The sequence below is a fragment of the Aptenodytes forsteri genome, unplaced genomic scaffold, assembly GCF_000699145.1.
Source record: "Aptenodytes forsteri isolate BGI_AS27 unplaced genomic scaffold, ASM69914v1 Scaffold59, whole genome shotgun sequence".
NCBI lineage: Eukaryota > Metazoa > Chordata > Aves > Sphenisciformes > Spheniscidae > Aptenodytes > Aptenodytes forsteri.
The window spans coordinates 2,587,211-2,614,585 of NW_008794085.1; the positions used below are offsets into that span (position 1 = coordinate 2,587,211).

At 43.4% G+C, this 27,375-nt stretch overlaps 2 protein-coding genes across 2 annotated transcripts; one reads left to right on the forward strand and one right to left on the reverse strand.

Annotated features, from left to right (window-relative positions):
- The first annotated feature begins 859 nt into the window (after positions 1–859).
- Positions 860–26,927, forward strand: LOC103894871 (uricase). The gene is made up of 8 exons (XM_009274345.1): positions 860–919; positions 19,881–20,099; positions 20,881–20,997; positions 21,123–21,201; positions 24,464–24,650; positions 25,157–25,280; positions 25,700–25,783; positions 26,790–26,927. Exons 1-8 carry the CDS (start codon positions 905–907, stop codon positions 26,925–26,927), a joined length of 963 nt encoding a protein of 320 aa, XP_009272620.1. The 5' UTR covers positions 860–904.
- Positions 7,729–17,759, reverse strand: DNASE2B (deoxyribonuclease 2 beta). Its single transcript, XM_009274144.2, has 6 exons — positions 17,641–17,759; positions 13,581–13,758; positions 12,319–12,400; positions 11,121–11,282; positions 9,412–9,609; positions 7,729–8,841 (listed from the first exon to the last, which is right to left on the reverse strand). Exons 1-6 carry the CDS (start codon positions 17,751–17,753, stop codon positions 8,486–8,488), a joined length of 1,089 nt encoding a protein of 362 aa, XP_009272419.1. The 5' UTR covers positions 17,754–17,759; the 3' UTR covers positions 7,729–8,485.
- Positions 26,928–27,375: the final 448 nt, after the last annotated feature.

Genomic DNA, 27,375 nt, shown 5'->3' on the forward strand with positions numbered 1-27,375 from the left:
CACAGCATTTAGCAGGCAGAGTGCACCCAGGATGTGTTCTTAGTCCTCGAGGGAGATCTTGAATCTCCCTGGAGAAGAAAAGATTCTTTCTATCCACACCGCTCATCTTCCTCAGTGCTAACAACACAAGGTAGGACTGAGGAGATACAGCTTTCAGTCTTCATTCTGCCAGAGACAGGCTTTGAAAGAATATCTTAAATTACTAAGACATAAAAAAAAATACCTCTAAAGGTGGGGATACCACTTCTTCCTGATTTGGGCACTGAAAGTAAAGCCATGAACAGCAAGAGAGGCAGTGTTCACCAAGAGAAGGTTCATCTCTGCCCAGCTCTTGCATGGTCCTGCCTCAGAGAGGTTCTTCTGTCAAAGAAATGGCCCACGCACGTGGCCTCTCTGACATCTGTCCTATCGGCCACCCTGGCAATGCCGGGGACAAGGCTGTGGTCAAGCCAAGGGTATGAAACTCCTGCTGGGGACATTTCCACTGTGTTGGGACTACACTATCATCCTCTAAACACAGTTTCTGACATAGACCACGAAAGGTTCAGATTTTGTTCTTTAGGTTTTATGGGTGATTCCTGTGTCTTTGAAGTTCTGTTCCCACTGAAGATGAAGGCAAATTCCCACTGATATTAATGGGGTTAGGATGTGTCCTTGTCTCTATTTTTGCTGTTGTTTCCTTTGTTGCAGTAGACCTATTCCTTTATTAAAGTTTTTGCCTGGGGGAAAAATAAAAGCCACATTACTAAATAAATTATGAAATATTTACATTTGTGAGGCCAACCCCTTATGCCTAGCTCCTCCTCCGATATTAAGATTACACTTTTTATAGAGCTGCAGCTTCTATACTGCCATTATTCCTCTGTGGGATCCAAGACCAGGAGGTGACAAACAGCAGGCCACCATGAGCCAAGTGACAGTAAGTAATATTTAGGAATGCTTGCTGATTTTGACTCAGTGCAGTGAGAAACAACTATATTAGACCCATCGTGGTTTGTTTAGTGCTGGAGAGCAAAGTGGGATCAGAGGTGAAACCGAAGAAAACGTAAAACTGAGGAGGTTTCTAAACTAAGCTTGATTTTTACCTGAGAATAAAAGGCTGTATGTTGTAGATATATCTGTAATAATAATCCCAAGAGCAAAGTGTTAATGGCATCAGTTTGCTTATCACTATTTATGTTCTGATTATGTTCTTTTGTGTTTGTATTAATGTTTTTGCCTGCAGGTCTCAATGCCACAAGAATGAATGAAGCTAGCTTTAGTGTCACGATCTGTAATGAAATGGTCCGCAGTTACTCTTGTGAATGTTTTGCATCTCTTGTTTTCATTGTATTTTTGTATCACCTTTAAACCTTAACAGTAGCTTCCTCTTTTTAAAAAAAATGGTTGAGCATGTTGTTCGAATGCGTGTGGTTCAAACTGTTTAGCTTATGAATTTCTCCCTCCTAATTTTACATATTTAATGCTTTTGACTTTGCCTTGCCCCATCTCTTGTAGGTTTGGTAACAGACAGATAGCAACTTTCTCTCCGTATGTTGGTTTGTTGGGGTTTTTTTTAATACTTGGCTAAGTCACTTCAGTTTATGCCTTTCATTTTTAACTCTCTGTGGCATAGCCTGTGGAGGCTATATCTGTAAAATGGGTAAATGTTCAGTAACTATCATAGTAAATGAAACATCCTGTTAACTGGATTTCTGCACAGTTAACTCCTAATGGTTCTCTGTCGCCAAACTCGAGGTCTCTGACCTCCCTGGTGTCGCCCATCCTAATGTTCCTTCTGCTCTTCCCTTGCCTTTTCTCTCTTGCTCACCTTCAGTTGTCTTGTTCCCTCTTCTCCATTTCTGCTGCAAGCTCTCCTTGCTCCCATTTCTTTGGTTCCTCACGTCTTTTGGCAGTAAAGAGGAGGGCAGGTTGGTGGGCGGCTGCGAACACAACCGTACTAATTGTCCCTGTTTGCTGTGCAGCATTTCTTCCGTGGTCTTTCCTTGCAAAATGTCCCATGCAAAATTATCAGTTCCCTCATCCTCACCTTGACTTTCATGAAAGAAATACTTGGAGTAGTTAGAAAGCAAGAGAGGAAAAGATGCAGACTTCCTTTGCACAATGCCTAGGATTTACAAGGTCAGTATGTGAAATGGAGCAGGTTTCAAAGCAGGGAAGGAAACAGTTCCTGAAATGTGTGCTGAGCTCAGGGCATTTTTAATCCCCAACGTGAAGTGGTGGACAGTGGTGATGAGCATACTCATACCAGTACAAAAATACATTAAAAACTGCACTATAGCAAGAGAAATACTGATTTTTGGCTGGCAGAATCTTAGCCCAAAAAGGAAACCTGAAAAAAACCTTGGAGCTAAATACTCTCACACTTTAGAAAATCAGAAGTAAGGAACAAAAAGAAAACACTTGATGACACGGCTTTTTAGTGAGCTTTTGGCAGGTTTTGGAATGTAATGGGGAAACCGGGTACTGCTGTACTGTGACATGCTTATTTGCAGGCATAAATACATGTGAAGACAGACGGCTTTTTAGTGAGCTTTTGGCAGGCTTTGGAATGTAATGGGGAAACCGTGTACTGCTGTACTGTGACATGCTTATTTGCAGGCATAAATACATGTGAAGACAGATTTTTGGGTTACTGTATTATGATGCAGGCAGTGTCTTCTAAAAGCTCGGTGTAAGCCAAAGCTTACAAAGTATGGCTAATTTGCATGCAAATTTCTATGATTAATAAATTAGGCAATGTTAGTACAAGTGTACTACAGTGAAACACTTGTAGCAATCGCCAGCACTTTAGCAGGCAACATTAAATATTACGCTGTGCTCCGGTAAAGCTTTGAATATTTGAATATCAGTTTGCAGTTCCCAAGCTGCAAAGTGGTCACAGGAGGCGAAGAACGTTCCTTACTTTTATCCCTCTTACGGGAGAATCAGAATATTCATCAGATACCTTGTGTAGAAATGTCAAACAAACTCAACTGAAAAAAATAAAATCAAGAAGATTTACTAAAATCACTTGAGTAAAAGTGTAACAGCTGTTTATAAAAAGCAAAATAGATTTTTTCAGTCCTAATGCTTTGTATTTAACAGTCTGAGTAAAATGAACATATCAAATATGCATAGAATAGCATACTTTTAATACTGGGATAAATCAGTTAAAAACCATAAAGATAAGCATACAATGGGCCTGTATTAAAAAATTGTATTATGAGCTAGCTCCTGTCTGAGGCCGAGATCTGAAAGTCCTACAACTGATTTCTGAGTTCATATGCAGTTTCTTTTACTTCATTCATGCCAGTTTAAGGATTATGAGAAAATTCAGCAGATTAGGCCGTTAATCTGGTATCTCCAATCTAAATAGAAAAGTGTTGGATATGGCTAAGTACTCGGGGTATCGGGGTATCTAGAAAACACTGATATTGATATCCTAGCTTGAAATTTCAGATCAGGCTCTCTGCCTTGTACTATGAAGAATTTATTCCCCGCTACAAGGGTGGGTTTTTTCTACACTTTGCCTAACATAAATTTCGATTCATCTCCATTCTCATTTTTAAATTCTTGTCTTTTTAAGAAATCTCTTGTGAAATTGAAGAAGTGCATCATATTCTTGCATCACATTCTGAACACAGTTAGGCTTTGGCTTACACCGAGCTTTTAGAAGACACTGCCAGCGCTACTTTGTCTCCCAAACATTTTACCCAGGGCATAGGCAGCTTACACGTTTGGAAATAATTACTATACTAAGTACCCAGTGATGTATTTTTCCCAGAAACTGAAAATAAAGGTATAAAAGATATCCACACAATAATTTATAGGTGTTAATATATGGGTGTAAGTTTCTCTGGGGATAATTATGTGACTATGCTAATAACGCCAAGGATGCTTTGATACCTTAAATTCTCACAATGATGTTCTTGAGCATTTCCTCACTGCCAGGAGCGTATATATTTAAACAGGAGAGAGGGATGAGAGAGGCCCATACGTCTTCGCAAAAATAACCCTCTCCCCTCACACCGCAGGCAAGCTGAGGAAGCCCTGTTTGACACAGGCACTTACATTAGATGTGTTTACTGGAAACTTCCCGTTTTAAGAGCAGAAAAACTACACAAAGTGTGCTGAGAGGGGAGCAGCGTGGGTGGTGCAAGGATAGCCGGAAGAATGGGCATCACTGACAGCGAGACGATCAAAACCTCCTGGGCTTTGCAGGACTTCTGTACTTTTAAAAATTGCAATCTAGCACCCTTTGAAGCAGACCTTGCTGTGGTTCAGAAATACACCTTGCGAACCTCTGTGACAAGTCCAAGTGCCAGGCTAAGTTAGCACGCCTTGGAGAAGGGAAGGTTCCCAGCTCGTCAGAGAAATTTCTCCCAAAGCTTCCCTTGACTTGCTGGCAGACAGCTGGCACGGAGCCCCAGGTGTCCTTGAGAAGTTCCCCAATACACTGCTTGTCACTCCCACCGTGAGGGCTCAGTGTATTTTCAGTCGTTGTGGAGACACCAGAAGCAATCCCACCATAAAGGCTGCCCTCTGGAGTGGGCTCAGGCTGCAACGCCTGTGCCTGTTTTCCAGTACTGTAATTGCCCAGCTGGAATTAAACTTCACGCAGTTTCAGTTTTTATGCCTCCAAACATTTTTTTTTTTTTAGCTTTTCTTCTAGTGAGGCTAATGCCTAATCCTTTGACCTCTTGCATTAAGTCTGTGTAAAATTGCACTCTTCCAACACAGCAAACCACTACCCTAACGATCCACAGTTAACCGGTGTTACAGAAGCATGTGTTGGGATACAGGGGTCTACAGAAAAATCATCAGGGAATCTTTTGGAGCCATGACAGGGAGACAGAGTTGTGCCCTTGCTCTGGGATGGCAGTGGCAGTGGCCGTGGCGGGGGTAGGAGAGGTCCTGGTGGGTGAGCGAGTGGTAGGCGTGTATTTCGAGAGGCTGTATTGCATTTCTTGCCCCTTGCGAGCTTGTCAGGCGTGCTGGGACCAAGTCTCGGCTTGTGGAAATGATTACAAGGCAATTTATACCGAACAACGATCTCTGCTGTTGTGTTTGTTACAAACTTGGCTGCAGTACAGTAAAGTTTAGTGGATTAATAATGTCTGCTTTTGGCCTCTCCGACTCCCTCGGCAAACAATTTTCATGTATAATAAACATCCTCATTTAGCCTAACTAGAACAGAGCCCAAAGGTCAGAATAGCCATACCTGCACGCTGAGGAGAAGAGACTCTGGCTTTCCAGACGAGACACCATCTTTCTCCCCTCTCCATGCCAGGGTCCAAGACTTCTGCCCTTTTGCAGGATCAGCTTTGCTGGGCAGGTCCCCCTGAAATCGCAGAGGGGGCAGCGCTAGATGTCCCCTTCCGCAGGAGAAGGTCTGTCCAGTCAAAAGGGTCGCAGTGGGCAGCAAAGGCAGCACGGAGTCACTGGGACAGGCAGATGTTTGTTGAGCATATGGCATTTTGAAAAAGAACAGCACATTTTAAAACTAAAAACTCTATGAATATATATATAAAATATGCAAAAATAAATATTTCACACCAACGATTGATCACAGTGCATGCTGTGAGGGCATGTGAGGTCGAGTAAGTGGCGTGTGGTCAGGCACAAGAAGCCTGACAGTTACAAACCCTTTAAAAATCCGTATGGTTTATCTTGATTATCAGTCTCTTTCAAGAAGCAAAGAGTCTGCCCATGTTTCATAAAGTGTGTAGTAGAAATACCAGGATATGCAAATATGGAAGTTACACAATGAAAGCAAAACCGAATTTAAAATGTTTACAGTCAAAAAATGAGGGAACCAGAACTGCAGCCTTTTTATTGCTACACCACTGAAATGAGTGTGTGCACAACCTGGCTATTTAGGTGCTTGTAATTTTGTATGGTACAACCGTTTCTCTCCATCTTCCCACTGCTGTTTATGCCTCTTCAGTAAGAGCTAAAATGGAGGCTACCAATCTTGGGTATAATGAAAGAGGAATGTTGTAAGTAGTCTTGTGAAGCTTTATGAGAGCTATCGATTGATCAAATAATTAAGAATAACAGTCAGCACTTGACTTTATTTTGGCCGGGGAGAAGTCCTATAGCAACACCGTTGCCCCAGCCGGTGGATGGAGGCTCTTGCTATTGAACTCTGTGACCCAAATGCTGTGGCTGAGCATCTACCAGAAGAAATACAGGTTGTGTCATAGGCCCAGGTGCCCTCTGATGCACCACGGTGAACCTCACCAGCAGTGTCTCCAGTGAAGGATTTCTCGCCGTTCCTGTACACTGAGGTCATGCGTGGGCAAGACAATAAGAGTTCAGACAGGTTAGGTTAGGTTAGTGTCTGCCATGAAAAGGCAGTAAGAGCTAAAATGGAGGCTACCAATCTTGGGTATAATGAAAGAGGAATGTTGTAAGTAGTCTTGTGAAGCTTTATGAGAGCTATCGATTGATCAAATAATTAAGAATAACAGTCAGCACTTGACTTTAAGCGATGGACGGTTGACTTTTAGCCTGGGGAGAAGGGCTATAGCAACACCGTTGTGACAGCCGGTGGATGGAGGCTCTTTGCTATTGAACTCTGTGACCCAAATGCTGTGGCTGAGCATCTACCAGAAGAAATACAGGTTGTGTCATAGGCCCAGGTGCCCTCTGATGCACCACGGTGAACCTCACCAGCAGTGTCTCCAGTGAAGGATTTCTCGCCGTTCCTGTACACTGAGGTCATGCGTGGGCAAGACAATAAGAGTTCAGACAGGTTAGGTTAGGTTAGTGTCTGCCATGAAAAGGTGGACAAGAGAAACGAATTTTATCTTGGATATCTGAGCGATGTCCTACCTTCCCACTGCTCAGCGTTCTGTGTCACTGGCAATTTTCACTGCCACAAATAGGTGTTGCTTGACCACAGCTGGTGAAACAACGAAAAGTGGATATGTAAAACAATTTGACAAGCATCAGAGAAAAAACATTATTAAGCAAATTATTTATCCAATGCTATTTGGTCATATGCAGGGAAAAGAAAAAGTCCTGTTTTGTGCAGAATATCTAAACTATCTACATTATTTTCACTGAGCTATGAGACTCGGGTTTGCCTTCAATCCAGATTGACTAAATATAAAATCTATTCCTGGGCAATTCTCCTCATTAAGCAGGCCAGATACATTATTTTTATTTCTTCAAGAAGCATGCACAAATGTTTTCTGAAATTAATTTGTTTGGTACTTTGTACACTTTGTTGTTTGGTTGATTTTTCAGGGTGAAAAGGGAAGGAAATCTTCGACAACTTCTTGCGGTTGTGGGACATTTCTTTTTATCTACTTCCTTTTAAGACACTGTTGTAGAGAATCAGTGGTATGGACTATGAACACAGCAAAACAGAAATATTAGCGGGACAGCCAACTCTTCAGACTGGAGTTTATATTAGCAATTCAGAAAAAAAAATACAAGTGAGATATAACCCTATAAATATACTTAGGAACGTGTTAAATACAGATACATTTTTGCTGAACCCAAGAGCGTATCAGGATTTTGCAAATTAGCTTTGTCTTTGTAGCAAGTCCACGCAAATTTCAGGTCCTAAGCCTGAGACTGGAGGTACTGAAAATTAACAGCCACGTTTGTTGTAGTGTGAAAATGTAGGTGAAATAACATCTTCCTTCAAATATTTTCTTCTCTTTTCTTTTTAAATTTTTTCCTAATTGTCTCCATTTTTCCTTTGGCAGCTATAAAACATTGTAACCAACCACAAATAACCATAAAGATGGGAGAGGGAAACTGTAAACAGACCATTTTCGCTCTTAATTTATTTTGCTTATTCAGATTTTGGACATGTTTATTTGTTTATAAGATTGCTGTACATGAATAAAAGCACTGGAAATACTCCCAAGCCATTGGTTACAAATGATTTAAAGCTCATTTCTTCTCTAAAAATTAATCATGTAAAAATGAAGCCTTCCTGTCCACAGATCTACTTGTCTCCCTGTCTGTATCCAATTATGTCAGCTCTTTAAGAGATTCACCCCAAACTGAGCAGAAATGCCGTGACTGATCTCAACGGCGCCTGGAACGCGGGGCGATTTTGAAGCATTTTGGGGTACTTTTCTCCTGCTAACTGCCCAGCCCCGACAACCTAGCTAACGAGACAGATTTCCGTTGTTCCTCCCATCCCACGTCCAGCACCACTCACGAGTTCCCCTGGGGACGCCTGCGCACGGCTGCTCACAGCTATGTGCTTTGGTGCAGCCTTGTGCAGCAGCGTCTCGGCCGAGAGCCGAGGAGAGAGCAGAGCGTGGCTCAGCACACGCAGAGCCTGCTGGTCCAGCACCCAGAGAAAAACAGCCGTAATTTACCTGCAAACCGTCTGCTTTTATAGCTAAGAAGGTGAAGGTCTAACACATCTGGCGACTGACAGGGCCATTTTTCAGAGTGAAAATATAGTTCAAGGGAGACGTTTCCTACGCTTTCTATGTAACGAGGGGCTGTGCTGTTTGGGAGGAACGGTTCGTTATATCAATGTGGAAGCATCAGTGCAACTCTCGTAGTGGATTATCAAATGTCTGAAGGCTTTGTAGATGTGTTCGTGCTGCGTACAGACGAACCCACCACTTCTCCAAGCTTGCTCGGCAGCACGGTTTAGGTCTCCGATGCAGGTCCACTGATCTTTGTATTCCCTTGAAACAGCCCATTTGGAATGATCGTTAATGGAATAAAAGGTGGAATTCAATGGCGTCCCTATTAGGTTTATGTTGTAGACGTGGTAGTCGAGAGAGCAATTTGAGGGAAGTTTTTGGCCGGAATGCTGCCAGGATTCAGCCAACAAATCGGTCTTCAGTTCCTGAGCCACCCAGGCCACGTAGATATCTGTTGAATAACACAGGGTGTGGGAAATTAGTCTTTCGCGTTCCTTCATTTAAGAGGGGACTGAAAAGCATCACCTAGACTGGGCTCATTTAATTCCAATGCATAAAGTGGGGCAGAAGGGATTTTGCCCCCTCCCCCTATTTTGACTTTTGTTTCAGAAGTTCATTTCTACTTTTGCTCCTTCTCCTGGAAAACCTGTTACAAACAATCAACAGGAAAAAAAAAAGGAAAGGAAAAAAAATTTCAAGCCTTCTTCACAACAACAAAAAAGCAGATGATTCGAACCCCATTTTTGTTCTTTGTTGTTACTGTTGAATAGCAGGAAATAAGTTTTCTGAAAATCCCATTATTGAACACCTTAAGAAGGTGTTTGAAGGACCAGACAGCTTTTTGTTTTGTGGGGCTGAGAGAATATTATGATGGGACACCTTTCCCTGCCCTCTGTTACATTTATTTCTGAAGCTGAACTTCTTTTTTCCCCTCGAAGAAAATACTAATTGTGAAAGAATACATTAATCATTTATTACTTACTTGAGAATGTGTGATAGGTAGAGCAACAGGTTCTCTTACCATCTATGTACAAGTGTGACTTCGCAAAGTGGAGAAAGGTTTCCCCGTGAGCTGACTGGAGTTTGGAGAGGTGGCGCAAGGGGACCGAGGGCAGCCTGGACCCTGCACAGAGCTTCTGCAGATTTGGGAGATCAGCTTGGAAGATGTTAGGGATGGAACAGCTGTAGATTCCTGGATTATAACTCAGCATTTGTTGGTCTGAGAAAAACCCAAAGAAATGAACGCGTGCAGAATTAAAATGGGTTAAAGCGAAGGAATCAAGAGAGTAAAGTTCTGCCTTGGAAAGGAAACCTAAATCCTTCTTAATCTTCACAGCCTATCTCCTGGCGGAGTTCGGTGTCAAAGTATCTTATTTTGGCAACCAAGACCGTGTTTAATTGCTTTGCATTCTGACTGGCCCTGCAGCACGTAGATGGGCTGGGAGAGTATGCCCAGGTTTTTCCACTTGCACCTCATTATTCTTAGCAGAACTGTTAACCCATGGTCTCAGTCCACTGCCACTTCCATCCATGCTCATCTTCAAGCCTCTAAGCACACAGCGCTCAGACGGCATAGTAAATTCAAGCCTGTCCGTACTTACAGGAGTAGTTTCCAGTCAGTTACAGATGCCAAGCCAAATGCAAACAGAAGAGCTGCCAAAGGGTCTACTTTGGTTTTAGGGAGAACAGAGCTTGACTTTCAGCATCTGGATTGAATTAGCAGAAGAAAATGACTTTTCTGTACAGTGAGCAGCTTAACTGTAGAAGTCCTTGCCACGGATATGGTAAAGAGCAAGGGAACAAATGGGCTCATTAGATGAGTTCATGGAAGACCAGTCCATCAGGAACTTTCCAGTCTTTCCGGCTCAGGAAACCCCTGAACCACAGACTACCAGAAGCTGGGAGGACAGCGCAGGAAAAGCATTACTGCATGGCTCTCATTTTCTTGTCCTCTTTCCCTAAACACTTGCCTAGATGCGCTTCCACAAACAGGAACCTGGTTTAGATAGCTCTGGGGTGTGGCCAGCCTGGCCATTTGCACAGCTTATGTGTTTCATTAACACCATTTGAGGCTTCTAACTGAGAAGAGAGTGACAAACTGTGTGAAAAGTGTTAAGGAACATACCAGTACGATTTCTTATAACGCCTTTTGATAGTCCCTTTTCAGGATTCCAGTACCAGATATCACTGTCAGATTGTTCTGAATCTTATGGGTATAGATTTCTTTTTTTTTATTATTATTTTTAGTATCGGTATTTTATGTGGCAAAAGGTACCTGGGGAAATTCTGGGTGATATTTATTCCATACTTCATATTTCTGACGTGTCAAGGCTACTACTCCAGCTCAAGCAGTGGTTGCCTTACATTTTTAGAACTGCAGACGACTGCAGCTGAATGAGCGATTGCTGTTAAAAATTATTAAGTTTATATCTCCAAAGCATTTTGCATGCATGGACTGAGTTTACCCTTGATATGCACTTGTGACTATTGTTATCCCAATAGTCCCCATGGGGAGATGGAGACAGAGTGGAAGAGTGAATTTCCCACATTCGCACAGGAAATTGTTGGGTAAACATAACTGAAGCCAAGAACGCCGTTTCCAGGCCCCGCTTCATTTCCCAATCTGACAACAAAGGACAAGAACAAGCACTTTTTGAGGCGAAGCCTCAAGGAAAGCAGTCAGAGAGGTGTGGTGGGGCAAAGGCTTTCTTAGGGAGAAGCTTTTCATACCTATTTCTGTGAACTGGTCATATTTGAAGGTTATACAGATGGCAGTCTGTCCGTAGGATTCCCCAGTAGCTGGATACTCATAACCATCCTCAGGGGTGGGAGGGAACAGGGGCACGCTGTGAATCACCCAGAAGCCTTGTGATTTGTCCAAGAGCAGAAATCCTGTCAAAGAAAAGTTACTGCAAATGAATTAAGGGGGAAAAAGCCCTGAGATGATACATCTGTGTCCTACTTTGCATTTGCTGCTGCAGACACCACGCTTCAGTGTGTTAATGTCTACAGTAAACTGGCTCTAGAGTAGATTAATCAATTATAGGAGACAGTAATATCGTATTAAAATTGCATTAATTCTCTCCTGCATAGCCTAACTCAAACTGTCACCACTTTTCCTTCAAAAAAAATACTTTTCAAAACCTTTTCTCTTTCTCTGCTCAAATGTTATCTTCAAAAAATCTGATGATTTAGAGGCTGTGACCCTCTCCCCACTGCTCATTTTCCTTCCCTTCATATATTCACTGTGTAAGGGGAAATGGACTCTGTCAACACCGCATCTTCTTCCCCAGACCAAATTCTCCTCCACGGGGAAGCAGCAGAGAGACGGGCTATGCCTCCCCCTGCAGCAGGGTGCTCTGCTCCCGAGCTCCCGAGCCGTCCCTATTGCTGCAGCCTGGAAATACAGCCCTGCAAAGTATCTTCATCCCAGAGTCAGGCTGGGCAAACCCCATCTGCTTCCTCAAGGAAACATTTAGACCTCCACTGAAGTTTACACTTATTTGAAGTCTTGCTCTACTTTAACTGCATACTTTAGCACTTCCATGATCTTGGCAGCAGTTTCTTGCCCCAGAGAGAGAGTTTGGAGGGGTTTATGTTTAGGGTGCCTTTCCCTTCACATCTTGTACTGCTGTTGCCATTAGGTTCAGGACGATGTGGTCTGTGCTCGCCAAAAGGAGCTAGATGAGTTTCAACTCTTGAAAACAAAGGGCCCATAAGCCCTAAGAGTTCAACACAGCACAGGCATAGCAAAACCAAAACAGAAGCTGCAGCATGTATAACTATACAACAAACCACACATCATGCAAATCATTCTCCAGTTTTGCTTTAGGCAGGAATTTTAGATATGCAGATAGACAAACAGACAAGTAGATGCTATCCACAACTTTAGAAAGGAGAAAATAGTAGCTTGGGACTCTCCCCGTACCTTTGGTGTGTCCTCTTTTCCACCCATCGGAGTCTGATTCAGGGACCTCATCGTTGTATATCGCATATGCAATGCTGTTCCTCTGCAGGAAAACACACATTCTGAAACATGACATTCAGTAAAAGGAAGGCATTTAAGTGAACATCTGCTGGGAACAGAAAAAAGAACTCAGGACTTCTCTGTGTGAACATCACGAGCCTAATCCTTCTCCCAGTGCAGCTGACACAGTCTCCGCAGAAGTGACAGTAAAATAAACCTGAAGACTCAGCATTAGGGTCCCGGTTAATATAAAGTGGAAGTTCTCTCAATCATTGCAGTAGCCCTTCCTTAAGGGGTCAAATATGCTCACTAAGACAATTTACATGGGTTTATTGGGCACTCGCTTGCAAAGAAGTGCTCCCCCCCTTTTTTTTGTGCCTCTCTCTGATTTAGCAACCAGATCCGGTGAAAATGTTTGCTGAGGAAAAATAGACAAGTGTTCTTATGAAGGACAAGCATTAATACTTTTTTGCAAAATATTTGCATATGGCCACACCTTATTCCCCCTGAATAGAGAACTTCAAAGGAGCGGTGACGTGTTTCCCCTCCCAATGTATTTTGAGTTTGTAAACAGTTTATTACAATTACAGCAAGACCTGGAATCGGACAGTTGATCGGATTGCCAATATTTGACTGACTTCTGGGAATCTCTTCTACATAAAAATTAATGACACCCTACCAGTAGCCCGCAGCAGAAATGCAAAGACACACCCAGACTCCCAAGAATACTATGTAGATGGTAAAAAAATAACTATAGGCAGATCTTGCGGTATTTTATAATCGCTTCACACAAATGTAAATGAGGTGTCTGACTGCGGGGGGAAAAAACAAGGCCTAACAAGCAGCGTATCGCTGTGTCTGTAACAGTCACCACTGGTCCTGGTCTGAGTTCACAGCCAGTTCACAGCTTCAGACGTTGCTCAACATGAATTGCAGAGAAGCCGCCAAAGGGACTATGTACCAACGCTCATCTTTTTGATGGGCAATACTTTAAGTGTGTGAAAGGCTTGACTAGAAATTAGAAATTCAAGGATAATTTATAATTGTAGCCAAAACTGCAAATAATCTGCCCAGCTGTCAAGACACTCCCCTTGACGTGTTTTAGTAGATCTAGTCGGTCAGGTCCGCCCATACCTCTATGTGCTTATTTTGGCTGGTTTAATTTCATTTGCATGCAATATCAAGTAAGCGTACTAACAAAATGATAATTAAATGCCACTTGCCTTGGATTTGTACGTCTCGTATAGCTGCTTCAGTGTTTGTCCCAGAGCACCCTGTGTCATGTTGACGAGGTATTTACCGAGCTGCCACTGCGGAGCCAGGGCGTCCATGTACATGTATTCCAGCCCCAGCGTGGGAATCTCTCCTTTGGCATGTTTCGGCAACTTGTAAAGAGCAAACCTGCAACAGTGAAGAGCAATTGGGTTTTTTTACAACCATCCTGTTTGAATGTGTGAATCAGTATCTCCTTCCCAACTGAGGATTTAAGAGGAGGGTGACTCCGGGGATGCCTACGCCGGAGGGGGACCAGTGCCACCCGCGTGCGGTGTGGACGTCTCAGCCTCGGGAAGGTGACCCGGCGCAGGGACCAGCACCAGTTCAGCAGCACAGTATCTGCTGCAGACAAATTTGTTCTGCTTCTTTGCAAGCAAGGGAGGCTGATTCAGCACCAAACTCCTGTTGCTGTGGCCAGACTGCTGTTGGTACCCTGAAAGAATTTGAGGGAGCCCTGGTTTGGAGTCCCGTTTAGCCACCAAATCCCTATTGCTTCTGGTTCTGGTAGAGAACCTCAGGTCCCAAACTCAGTCTGACATTCTCATGGTCAACCCAGACACCTCCTACCAATACATTTTTATATTATATAAATACAACTTTATATGAAATAGATAAAATTATTTATTAAAATTATAAAAATGCATAATGTTATATTTATACATTAATATGTATAAAAATACCACAAAATAAGTATAAAGCCATGTGATAATGTTGTTCCAATCCTACTTTTCATAGCAGACTCACACTCTGCTGAACTGTTGCAGACTGCAAACCATTAGCCAGAAACACAAATCTTTTCAAAATTGTAGAGTACTCAGTATTGTCAGTAAATGGCTCCGTTCATATTAATGTCCCTGATGAAGTAAACAGGTTTTCCCAGTGCACAAGTCCATGGGATTAATTGCAATATAATTAATTGAGCCACTTTCTTTGAGTGCTGTACTTGAGTAATTTGTTATTTATGTCAATAGTAAGAACTGAGTGGCATTATTTTCAATCCTATACTATTTACCAAAAACGCAGCCTGACTGTGCTTAACGCTTCAAGTATATCAGGAGGAGCGAGCCTTGCCCAGTTGATTTACAGTCTCAAACTGGTCAAAAAAAGGCATCCCCGAAAGCAAGTAAGAAGTGGTAGGAAAGCACTTTGCCAGAGGAACACTTAATCCGTGGGAAACGTACATGTACAGGCAGAAGAGAAACACACACCACTGGTGATCCTGGTAGTCCACCTGCGTTGCCACTGACTGAGTGATGTTCCTTAAATATCTCAGGGGAAATTGTTGCTGATGACAGATCACAGAGAAGAGAAGGAAGTGATTCATACAGCAAGGCTGGGGAGAGCTGTCCGTGCACGAGGAGTCACAACAATCCCTTTATTTGAAATGAAGATTTGGAAAGGAGAGGACTAGCAGTAGTTACAGTAGTACAAGCTGATGAAGAAATTAGCGTACGAAGCCTTTCCAAACTGCTTTGAAATGTATCGGAAGATTTATGGTCTCGGGGTGTTCACAGCCTTGCACCTGACAACTGGGTGTTAGCAGGTACGCTTACGGAAATGCTAGTAGTTGAGCTATCAGTAAATTGCCTGGCAGTTCCCAGTGGATACATGTTTTGGCCCTTTCCAGAAAGCCAGCTGAGTTTATTAGCAATTAAAGTTGTATAAAAGTCTTCACTGCTATTTGTGCACAGGAAGTTTCTCAAGAGCTTAGGCATTTGTGGGAGCAGACTGAAAGTTATTTTCCTGAGAACCAAGAAAAAGCAAATCGGCTTATATCCGATTAGCGTTATCACCTTGTTTGCTTGTGACTGAACGCAAACTTACTACAAATAATCACATCTTTACTTCTTCCCCCCCTCCCCGCCCCCCCAAAAAAACCCAAACAATGTCCATCCGTGGCTTCAGTCCTTGGCTCAACACTTCTCAGAAAGCAGAGTTTGGGCTTTTACTTGCATGAAAAGCTTCCCACAGAATACAGTGAGTTTGGATGAATAAAGGAAAGACTTTCTACCCTCCTTAGAGAGCCGATTCTACGGCCATTTGCTCTGGTAGCCCCCGCACGAGGTGCAGCAGAGATGACGGGACGAGCTCCCGAGTGGAATGAAAACACGGGGGGGACTTTTGCCAGCCCAGGCACTGCGTGTGGGTAGGAACTGCAGGCACAGCTGGGGAGCGCAGATGGCATCAGGTCAGATAAGGCAAGTGGTTCCTCCGGTTTAGTGGCAAATGAAAGGGTGCGTGAATACTAATAACGAGTAATTATGGAATATTGCAGGATGAAACCACTGAATAGTAGGAACTCGCATAAAGCTCTTGCTAACTGAATATAAAACCCGCAGTGCTGTTTGTTTGAAAGGGCATCGACATCTTTTGGTTAAGAGGAAGCTTTTCTCAGCAGTTTCAGTTCTGCTTCTCCTATCAGCTTCACAGCAACCAAATCCAGAATCAGGCAAAAGCTGAATATTTCTTGTCAATAAACTAAGATGACCCCTGCAGATAGGCAAGTTTCTTTTTCATTTGATCATGGCACATTGGAAAGAAAATCCCTCAGGTCCTCCCTGCTAAAATTGCAGAAGAGAACATAGCTTTTTACCTGTGCAGACCCCCCTGCTCCCATCTGGAACGGGTCCCACGTCGCTGGTGTTCACACGCATGGCAGCACAGGTGAATTACTCCTAGTCACAGCTTTGAAAGAATTTCTCAGAGAATTTGGATACAAAAATTGTGTTCACTTAAGAAATAGATGGTAAATGGGTTTTTGTTTTGGTTTGTTTGTTTGTTTGGGTTTTGGTCTGTTTTTTTTTTTTACCTTTAGCACACACAGACTCATTCTGCAAGGAATAATTGCAGTTTGCGGAGAAATGAAATTTGTTACACCTTTAAGTTGGGGAGCTGCACCAATTAAGAATCTGGTTCCTGAAAAACTCACATTGTCCAGAAGAGCCTTGGCAAGGGTGACAAGTCACAGGGATGGACCGGACCCTCATATGTTTGATGCTGTGCCAATAGAGAGCAAAGCCGGCTTTGTGCCCCTGCTTGAGTAGCCTGCCTGCGGTGTGAGGAGCCCCTGCCTTCCCTGCAGTTAGCTCTGTGTGCAAGGGAAGGGACGTGCAAGAATAGCACCTACTTCTTTATCACTTGTATCCAAACTAATCATCGTTCCGTGAGAAAGCCACTTTTCTTTTGAAATCGGTTGATACTTATCTCTGAGAGGCTTCCGTGCTCTTTTTTAAGAGCCCTCATTTCACTTTTTAAACCTGGGTTGGATATTATGTCATTATACTTTGCGCTTTTCATCTTCAAAGCGCATTAATCCAATTAATCATTTAATACCCAAACTCGGGCTCACTGCTGGCAGTGGGATGGTACCAGCTCTAATGCGCCGGCAGCTCCGGCGGCAGGGAATGACCTCTGCTCCTCAGTCACAAGGCGCAGATGGTGCTTTCCCACACTGCCGCCCCCGCCCTGCGCCTCTCCCGCATCCCTCTCCCGCATCCCTCCCCGGGGCAGCTCGGCCTCCGCTCCCCCTCGGCGACGGCAGCAAGAGGACAAGTCCCACCACGCTGCTGTTCGGGTACGAGCGACGAGGCTAAGGGCGAGATACGGATGTTTTCTCTGCTCGGCACAGTTCCCTCAGCCAGATGAGCCGCGTGCTGGAGCCCTGGCCCGGGCCGGGCACCCCTGGGGCTGCCGCTGGCGAGCGCAGCCTTGGCACCCGAACACAGGTTATGCTCCCTTTGATGATGAGACACGAACGCTGTGTAAACCGGTGATTATTTTGCAGTTAGTCATAATGCAGTAGGGTGGTTGGTTCAGTGAAATGAAATCACATTTCAATAACTTATCCTAGGCTTTCCAAATGCAAAATCCAGCTACTACTCACAGGCAAACAGGATTAAAACAGCGATCGCTATGCATTACTTCTCAGTGATCTGCCTACTTCACGCGGTTTAATCTCAGGTGCTATTTCCTCACCCAGCGTTTCTCCCCTGCGCGGTATTTACTTACCAATCGACTGTCTCTCCGTCTTCGTTCCTGCAGGAGATCTCAGCTGCCCACAGGGGCACGGAGGAGAGAAGCAATAGCAAAGCAGGGTGACCCCATGCAGATCCCGCAGGCATTTTGGTTTCTCGGCTGCACAGGGCGAGCGCTGAGTAGGCTCTAAAAGGAGAAGTTGTGTTGCAGTAGCTGTCAGCTCCTGCTGTACGATGCAGTAAGCACACCCTGGGCGGCTGCCCGGGACGGCAGAGCCAGCCCGGGAAGTTGGGCTCCCGCTGCAGGGACAGCTGTCGGCGGCGGGGCCAGGGCTGCCGGGAGCCGCTGCTCAGGATTTCTTTGGGCAACAAAAAGGCAAAACGACAGTTGTCAGGTTATGTTTTTGAGAAAACTTACCTTCGTATTTCAGGAGGTAGCATTTTGGCTAGTTAAAATATTCACGGTATTCTGCTTTAAAAAAAAAACAAACCAAAAACCTGCAGATACTGAAACCCTTTTTGTTTTCTTTTTAGTGCTGCATGACTGACATATGAATTTTTTACAACTATCTGAAAAAAGCTCGGTGTTCAGACAAGCAAAACAAAATCATTTCCATCTCACTACTTCTCCATCCAGCCCTTGTAGCGAGCACAGCCTTTGCACCGTTCCTGCAAAGAGGGTTTCTGGTGAAGCGCTGAGCCCTGCCCGGTTCTGGCTCTGGCGGTGGGGGCCTTCATTTGTCAGTGGGGATTGAGCCCGCAGCGACTGACAGTCAGAGAAAATGCTCTGATCTCTGAGCCACAGTAATTTACTTACAATTAGTTGGTTTTTTTTTTTAATTATCTTTTAAGTGCATTAGCATTTCTCTTAGGAAGAAACATGTCTGAATCGAGCAATTTTACATCTGATAATCTTTTAGCAACTCACACATAAAAAGCTTCAATTTATATTTTGGTGTGTAAAATATTCTTTCTCCTTCCTCATTATGCTTACATTAGAAGGTGCTGATTTACATTAAAAGATGTTGATACCAAGTATGGGATTATTTCAGCCTCAGGGAAAGTCTAGTGCAACAAGCTCTGGATGTTTTAGCATAACAGAAATCCTCACAACCTTCACGTTATTTTGTCTCCTTTCTAGTATAGCCTCTCCAACGCTGTAATAGATGTGTAAATCGGGTGTGTTTGACAGAAGCAGGATAACACTGAATAGGGCTTAGCGCAAACAAAGCCAATGATCCCAGAAAGCCAGGATTTTGGAGGTGTGGATCAAGACCTGCTCAGACTCACTCCTGATCCCTTTTGTGGGAGATCATACCTGTCACACAGTTCTGAGGAAATGCTTTCGACCAGCCCAGCTCGGTCTGTCTTTTCTTCTTGCTCTCGGGAATTGCAACATGCATAGAGGGGGTAATAAAACACACAACATGCCAAGAACGTGACAGCCGCTTCCATTTTCTGTTTGGGACTTCTGCCTGCTTACAAAGCAACCTTCCCACCCCTCACGGAAGAATTGCTTCGATACCCACCGCTTCCACTCGGCCTCGGAGCAGCAGGTCCCCGCGCCCCTGCGTGCCTGACGGGGGGCAGCCCTGGGGACACAGAGCACTCACTGGGCTCTGCCTGCTAACGGGGGGCTCCGATAACTAATCCTCTGCTAAAGGATGCTGACCGCACTTTGCATGAAAACGGAGAGGGCTCAGCGCATCGCACATGTGGAGCCTGGCAGTGGTTGTGGGAGCTGGGAGCCAGAGGAATAGGAGGCAGTGAAAGTCTGTTCTTGGTGCCAGGGAAAATCGGGAGCTGTATCTAGAGAGGCGCCGCCCAGCCTGGCAGAGCCGGCGCTGGTGGAGTGGCTGCGGAGGGCGCGGGTGTGAATGCTGCCTGCCCTCTGCACGGCTGTACCTGCGGTGACTGAATGCACTGGGACACTCTGGCTTCAGAAAGAGATGGTGGAGGGAGGACTCAGTGAAGGTCCATATAGTCAGGAGTAATCCAAAGATGATGAACAAGAGAGACTAGTTCGCTGTTACTCACGTTAAATGATCTGCCCCCCATAAAATGTTAAAATTCTATCACAGCTGCTACTAATGCAGTAATATCTTCCTAAAGCATTTTTTCTTCCCATCAGGACTTTGCAATTTATAATGGAAATATTTTCATCACAGGTAACCACAGAAATAAAGACCATAAACATCGGTTATGTTTCATTGACTGAGCATAACCCAGGCTTCCACTGAGTTCCCTTACAACTGTCACGTATTTTCTCTGCAGATCAAGGATGTAGAAGTCCTCAACTGCGAATATGGCAGGAACACAATTAAGTTCCTTCGCCTTCATAGAGAAGGGAAGAAGCACTTTGTTAAAGAAGTGGAAGTGTGCACGCATCTCCGGCTGACTTCTGCTCAAGAGTACCTGGACGGAAACAACTCTCTTGTGATACCTACTGACACCATAAACAATATTGTCCTTGTGTTGGCCAAAAAAAATGGGGTATTTTTTATTTTTTAACTAGCCTTGCTGTTTCTTATGACTTTGTTTGGAAGTGTTTGTTATACTAACTTTTTATTTTCAAAATGCATCAAAAGAATCTCTCCCCCCATGAGCATGTCAGATCGGCACTAAAGTCACCTTCAGTGATTTGGGAGAGAATTTTTCCTCCTCCAGTGCTTATCCTGCAAACTCCTCTTCAGTTTTCCAAAGCCTTTTTTTCTCACAGAGCTAGCAGTATTTTTTGTAGATTTGTCATATAAGATCCATCTTTTTTTTTTTAATTTAATAGCACAAAATACTGCATTATTCCTATATAGCACTTTTAAACTGAAGGTGTCAAAGTGTGTGAGACTTCTCTTAATTCTGTTGACTTACCTCCCTCAATTGCGTCTATCGTAATGGCAATCTGGAGCGCAAATTCTCTATCATCTCAGTAATGAAATCCCATCTTTAGCCTGTAAAGTTTAATCAGAATATTGCTATGATTATTTCAGCATTATATCCTCAAAGCGTAAGGCTTCTGTAGCAGTTTCTCTCAGTCCAGGGACTGCAGCTCGCTATACCACAGAACGGGAGATTTTTGATGTGACTCTGTAGCTGCTATTTGCAGCGTGTGCTACAGGCGGATCAAATGACTAGGCACAGTGCGCAAAGCCAGAATTGAGAGAAATCTGTATTTTTAACAACATTGATCCTTCCCAAACATTCACAACAATCAGAACAATCTACTTCTGTACACGAGGTAATTGCTTCTTTCTAATAATACCGTTTGCTGTCTTAGATCTCAACTTTAGAACAATTCGCTATAGATATCTGCAACCACTTCATGACAACATTTTGCCAAGTGGCGTACGTCAAAACCTATATTCAAGAAGTACCATGGCAACGTCTACATGAGGTATCTAAAATACTAATGCATTCAGTTTGTTTATGCTGGAGCCATTTGTCACACTCTTGGTTCATGTTTTCACGTTAAGATGTTATTTACTGCACTTGTACTTACATGTCTGCTCTAAATTGCAGAATGGCGTTCCCCACATCCACTCGTTTATATACGTTCCTGATGGGATCCGCTTTTGTGAAGCTGAGCAGTGCCGAAATGGTGAGAAAAGAATTTGCAACTTCCCCTACTTCTCTGTAAATATTTCTGCCGATGAGAGATGAAGATGGCTTTAGAGATAGCGAAAGGTGTTACAGGCCTTACAGCATAGCCAAACCTCTCCAGAGGTCTAAAACAAAGAATATTTTTATAGTCTAATTTTGCACTCCTTCATCTGAGACATGGCTGAAAAGCTAATGTAGCTCACATTTGTATGTATATCCTAAACATATACTAGTTCCAACAGCACATACAACAGAACTGCTATGTATTGTCACAGGATTTAATAGCCTTCTGAGAATGGTCTGCTCACTTTTTTACATTATACTATATTCTGCAGTCTCACTATTATCATTACCCTATAGAGAATATATCATGAAACCACACTGCTGTTGGCCAATTGCCTAGTTTGCAGTTATTTTCAAAACCCTGTCAGCATGCCTTGGTTTTATTTCTAAGAAAGATGCAATTTCATCGCTGCAAGTCAGGCTGGCTTGAACATTGTGAGCACTCGGGTCTACGTGCAAACAATTTTTCACATGAAAATACTTCAGAGTGTGCTTACTACTTTTGCATGCCATGTGTAAACAAAGCACCGTTTGGCTTCACTAAGAGTTTTGTGATACTTAAAAGACATAGGCTTTCAAGCTCAACTGTCTGTCCATAAATTGGCATTCCAAAGGGAATGTAAAAATTATCTCTTGCTATGACTCACAAGAGCGCGAGTTCAATCTCACTGTGTTGGTGTTTCATTTAACCCGTCTCTCAGACTACTGGGAACTGAGCTGAGACCACTACATTATTTCACACAGCGGCTTTAGAGGTTTTAGGCATTAGTTCGGTATCTATCTATTACTTTCCTAATGTAGCCTGGAACTATTTCCCGTTCTGCCCCCTCTCCCTATTTTCCTAACGTGTCAGTGTTAGGACCGGTGGCAAGACCAGTTTCGCTTGCACACAGGACACAAGTTCTGAAAGGCTCATTTGAGCACTGTCCCTGTGTTCCTGCTGAGAGCAAAGAGAGAGCCCATACAAGTCTCCAGTGCCTCTTGGCCTAATCTTTTTTAATGTTCCTAGTCATGTTAACTACTGCTGTATTTTTGGCAGCCTCAATAGTATTGAGGTTTCTGGAAAATGTTAAGAAAGAAACCTGAATTAAAAAAAATTGAAGAAAGAGGGTTTCTGCTTTCTTGAAAAGCTGCTGCTCTTAATGTACAGATTGAATTACATTTTTCATCACCTTGAAAATTCAGCATGAAATTCTGCAATTTCAGGTTCTACACAAACAAAAAGCCTTTAAGGCTTACTGAAGAAACTGCCTTTCCTTCTTAGCCTTCCCTTCATGTAGCCCGTTAGCTGTTTCTTTAGGATTCCCTGCCTAGGTGAACAATAACCAAAGAGAAGATTTTCAAATCCCTTTTATTTTTCTTATAAGAGAACCTTCTCTATCTTTAGCATCCTCCTATGCACCTATCAGCCAGACACATAAATTTATTTCTCAGTTATTCCTATCTTTCAACACTTTTCTCATCATTAAAAGAAACCTAGCGAGGCTTAATAGAATTATAGGATTATCTTTTGCCATTGTATCAGCTGATAAAAGGCTCAGAGTTTTTTGGAAACTGAAAACATCACAAGTAACTTAGCAGAGTCAACATCTGACAACTGAAGACAGCACAAGCACAAAACATGCTGAAAGCACAGCACGGGCTGTTCACCTCGAGAACTTTGCCTAGGCGTTGCACTCTTCAGTGCGAGTTTCAGGTCGATTGCTATGCAGCCAGCCAATCAGCCAGCCGTTCAGTAAATCATTCATTGCAAGGAGCTCTTTCAAACAAGGCTGTGTATTTGAATATGAGATAAATATACCTCCAGGTTCACTGACAGTATCTGCATTACATTAATACCTGTGTATTACAATCTTATACCCAAGCAATGAATTCATCAAGATCTGAACAAACCCCGGAATATCATGTCCAAGGACAGTCTCTTCTTTAGATTTTTTTTAAAGCTTTAGTAAATAACAGGGGGATGTAGCCAAAATTATAGATACACCTCTTTGGACTCTTTCAAAAACAATAATGAATGTAAACAAGAGAAGAAATAGATAAAATGTCGTTTTGATAATTTCCAGTGACAGAGCAGTTTAAAAAAAACCAAACCTCTAAACAATCATGTCCTTTAGAAATATCCATCACAGTGGAATTATTTCCAGTACAAATTCCTGCTAAGACACAGTTTAAAGACAGTCTGTCAGTCTTCCCAGTCAGAGGCAGGATTACTATGCGCCAGACGTATTCAAGGATTAATTTTGAACTCCCTAGTGTGAGCACCAAGAGCAGCACAGAAACTGCGGCATGGGCTTCAGCCAGTGACTGTCTGTACAGGCTCTGGATAAGCCTGCGTGCCATGAAGTTTCTCTTTTCTGAATCAGCTTTTTCAGTAGCTCTGGTCAGTGAAATTTTCAGTTACCAGTTTAGTGTGCTCTAAATGCCTGACTGCTTGAAATTGTTTAGCTGCCATCCAAAAGGTTTGTCAGAAGAATAAGTTCAGGACACAACTGTTTGGTCTCTAGAGGATGATAATCCACCCATGCAGCAGTGATCTACAACAGCACATTTTATAAATAGTGGCTAAGAGCAAAAACACTGTCAGTTTGAACCTGTGGGTGGCATCTGTATCAGCGCCAGCTCCTGCTAATTAGCTGAACTGCAAGGATTTGCATTGGCTCCTCGCCCTCTCGTTCTTATGCATGCAAAGCTCACAACAGGCTGGGTATGTAAAGCGAGTTTCTGACTGAGGCTCCAAGTCTTTGTACAGAGTTTCTACACTCGTCTACATTGTTAGAAAAGGCTTACCTCACCTCTCCTGCCCTCCGCAGCCCTAGCAGCCTCTTTCATTTCCCTTAAGAGCAATTAGTAGTCCCTGAACTGACATCAGTCAGAGCCAACCTGCTGCACGTCCCAGCTCCAAAGAGCTGAGATAAAGGGTGTCCTTAACCTCTCTTTGACTGCAGGTCACTTGATGGGATTCTCTGCTTTCTAGATTGAGATCTGATTTCAGTAGTTTCTGTCTTGTTTCTTACCTTTCTGCTAACATCAGTGTACAGAAAATTTTTAAAAGTAGCTAGGCTTGCAACAGAAGCACATGATGAGTCCTGGAGAAACCGCTTCACGGCTCTGGAGCTGTCACTGCCAGTGTGCTCCAGAGATTTCTTTCTCTGCCTGAAAAGGAGCTCATATTGTCTCGTATTTTTGGATCACAGGTCCTCTGGTTCTTTTTGCTGGAATTAAAGATCTGAAACTTATGAAGACAACACAGTCTGGATTTGAAGGCTTCTATAAGAATGAACACACCACGCTTCCTGAAAGGAACGACAGGATTTTATGTGGAGAGCTCTTCTGCAAATGGTCATACGGCGAATGCAGAAATTTTGACTTTGATTGCATATGGTATACGTCAAATCAAATAATATTTATTACCTAATCTATGATCCCAAAGTCCCTCTATACAATACAGCAGGTGTAAGAGCCAGATCCGCAGTTGCTGTGCACCAGCCACTCTCAGATCTCAGAGGCGGCGCTAAGCCCCTGGTACCAGGGGCGAGAGGCACGCCTTGGGGGGTACTCCTCTCTCTGATGGTGCATCAATGGACAGTATTTAAATGGACAGTTCCACACTGTTCAGTGTTCAGTACAGAACACTTTAGGAGAACAAGCTAACAACTAATTTGTTAAATACTTTTAGCAAAACACCTATTTGTGAATTATAGAGCTGGGGGGGCTGGAATTTGGAGGTGACAGGACAAAGAAATTGTTCTTCCATGAAATCCCATGTGCTATGTATTTGTCAGAAAAGACAGAAAATTAAAAAAAAAAAAACAAACCACAGTAAAACATTATGGATCTAGATGGAGACAGCTGATACAAGGTTTTGTAAGAATCTGTGTTACCTCTAGGAACAAAATCCGTGAATGTATCCTTGAAGGCTTTTCTGGGCCACCCGACTGTGGGGAATATTCACCCTCTTACCAGAAGACTGTCAACCGTATCCAGATGCTCATCCTTTCCAAAGTGTCACAGGTATCTTCTTTCCTCCTGTCAATGTTTTACTTAAACAATAATAAATGTTAATCGGACCACTGAGAAGACCCAAATGAGCCTATCATTTCCTCTGACAGTTCTAAGTAAGACTGGAAACTGTTTGGTGGTACAGCTAGACGGTCTGAAAAAAATATGAACACACTGAGAAGTTCATATGCTGCTCCCCGGCTGTGAACATAATGGGGGAGAATATCACTCAGTGCTTGACAAGACGTGAGTGAAAGTGAAATGGGTGCTACAACATTGTCTACAGGTTCAATAGATTGCATTTTATCAACTGTACATGTGGGGGGGTGGGGGACTTGCATTGCTTTTCTTTACAGTGAGTGAAAAGATTGCCAGGCTGTTGGCTGAGAAGGTGCCCTAATTCATTGTCTCATCCGTTTTCATCATTTCAGGTACAGGTCATAGAAGTCATCTTGAACAACGTTTTTTATAATGTCGTCGACATGAAGAATCTAGGCTTGACCAATGACAAAGAAGTAAGTAAATGCTCCAAACACAACTCGCCTGAACTCTTTAGAAATACTTGGCCTTAAAGCATAGCAGCAGTTCTGCACAGAACAGAGTTAAAGGGAGCAAACTTTCCCCCCCGGCTCCACCTTACCTCTAAAAGAGATTTACACTGATTACAGAAGAAGGATAATTGCCTTATTGTGTTGTTGATAAAAGCTAAAGCAGCACAGTGGAATGCTTTGGAGATCAAAGGGATCTGTAACGGAGACTACCTCTGCAAAATCATTCCTGTTTTCTCCACTGAATTTGACTTTTAGTGATAACGTCAACCTGTGCAGTTTTAACCAAGCAGAACGTGTCACGGCTTCCTTTCACATAGCCAGGTAGTGTGAAAAGCTAGCCCACTATGGCTCTTCTTTCTGCTCCATTGGCAGCACCACTGAGGCCAGGGAGCATCCCTGGTGCAGTGGGGTTACAAGTAGGTCAGCTACTAGGGCCATAGGCTAACCCTAGGTGACAGAAGACCAGCACTCTAAGGGAGCAGTGAAGGGATGTTTCTGTAGCCATTAGGAGCCAAAACAGATTGGTCCAACAGTGGACAAGGTATAAGCCTGGGGTCAGGCAGAGGGTGAGCGATGTAGGGGATGAGATATATTTGCTCCTCCCTCCACAGCTGCTCTAGCTGACAGCCAGGTCCAGCTGCAAGTCTGTTACGTTATCCTCACGTGACAGAGAGAAGCTGGGTTATTCCATTTTGCATCAATGGTCTATAGTCTGTTTATGCTCCAGCCTCCCTCCCTAAGTCTTGTGATTCTGCTGCCACCCAATCCTACGCTTGCCCTCCTTCAGGTGGACATTATAGATCCACTTTCACTTGAGATAACACCGAAATCTAGCATTGATATTCATAAGGGAAGGGAAGGGCCTGGGCATGATTTTGAGAGGAGGTGAATAACTGCAGTTTCTGCTGTGACGGTGCTGGTACGTCCCTGTCTCAGAAATGACCTCTGTGTTTGTGCTCATCCCCCTCAGGTTCTGGTTCCAGTGGAGGCTCCCTATGGCTCCTGCACTTGCACGCTTGGCAGGAAGAAGTTCTTAGAAGCACAAGGGCACATGCTAAAAGATGAGAGGCAAAGTCAGTTCGGACTGGCAGCTGCCCAGGGAAAATAAACCTCTTGGCTACGCTCACATCTCCCTGATAAACTTAACAGTATGGCTTTCCTATCAACGTATACTCCTTATTGGCCTCTTCCACTGCTGACTACTTTTCCCTCTATGAACTCCTGGGGTTGGGATTTCTGAAGGACCCTCAGGAATTCAGAAATCAAAGTCTGACCCTGAATCTCAGTGTGATTTGCAGATTAAAATCCCCTACGCTATTTTGAAAATCCCAGCTGGAAACATTATAGTCAATTAATTTTTAAAGTAGCTATTCCCAGACCTCTTAATGAAAAAATTAATTCGATAATGTCTGTAACATGCTTTTGACGTGCAAAACCAGCAACTCTGTATATTCTATTTATTAATGTTCCTTTAGTAAAATGCATATACAGGCACGAGACCAGATTTTTCATTGACGTAACCTGTCATGACCTCTGATCTACAGAGCTGAGGTTCT

What these genes read in the sequence shown, in the direction of transcription:
- LOC103894871 (XM_009274345.1), top strand. An exon ending in AGCTGAGCAGTGCCGAAATG is followed by an intron (nt 21,202 to 24,463) that starts GTGAGAAAAGAA and finishes TTTGGATCACAG; the next exon opens with GTCCTCTGGTTCTTTTTGCT. An exon ending in TCCTTTCCAAAGTGTCACAG is followed by an intron (nt 25,281 to 25,699) that starts GTATCTTCTTTC and finishes TCATCATTTCAG; the next exon opens with GTACAGGTCATAGAAGTCAT.
- DNASE2B (XM_009274144.2), bottom strand. Translation starts at nt 17,753, where the DNA reads ATGCCTGCGGGATCTGCATGGGGTCACCCTGCTTTGCTATTGCTTCTC. An exon ending in GACGGAGAGACAGTCGATTG is followed by an intron (nt 13,759 to 17,640) that starts GTAAGTAAATAC and finishes TCACTGTTGCAG; the next exon opens with GTTTGCTCTTTACAAGTTGC. An exon ending in GAAAAGAGGACACACCAAAG is followed by an intron (nt 11,283 to 12,318) that starts GTACGGGGAGAG and finishes TTTCTTTGACAG; the next exon opens with GATTTCTGCTCTTGGACAAA.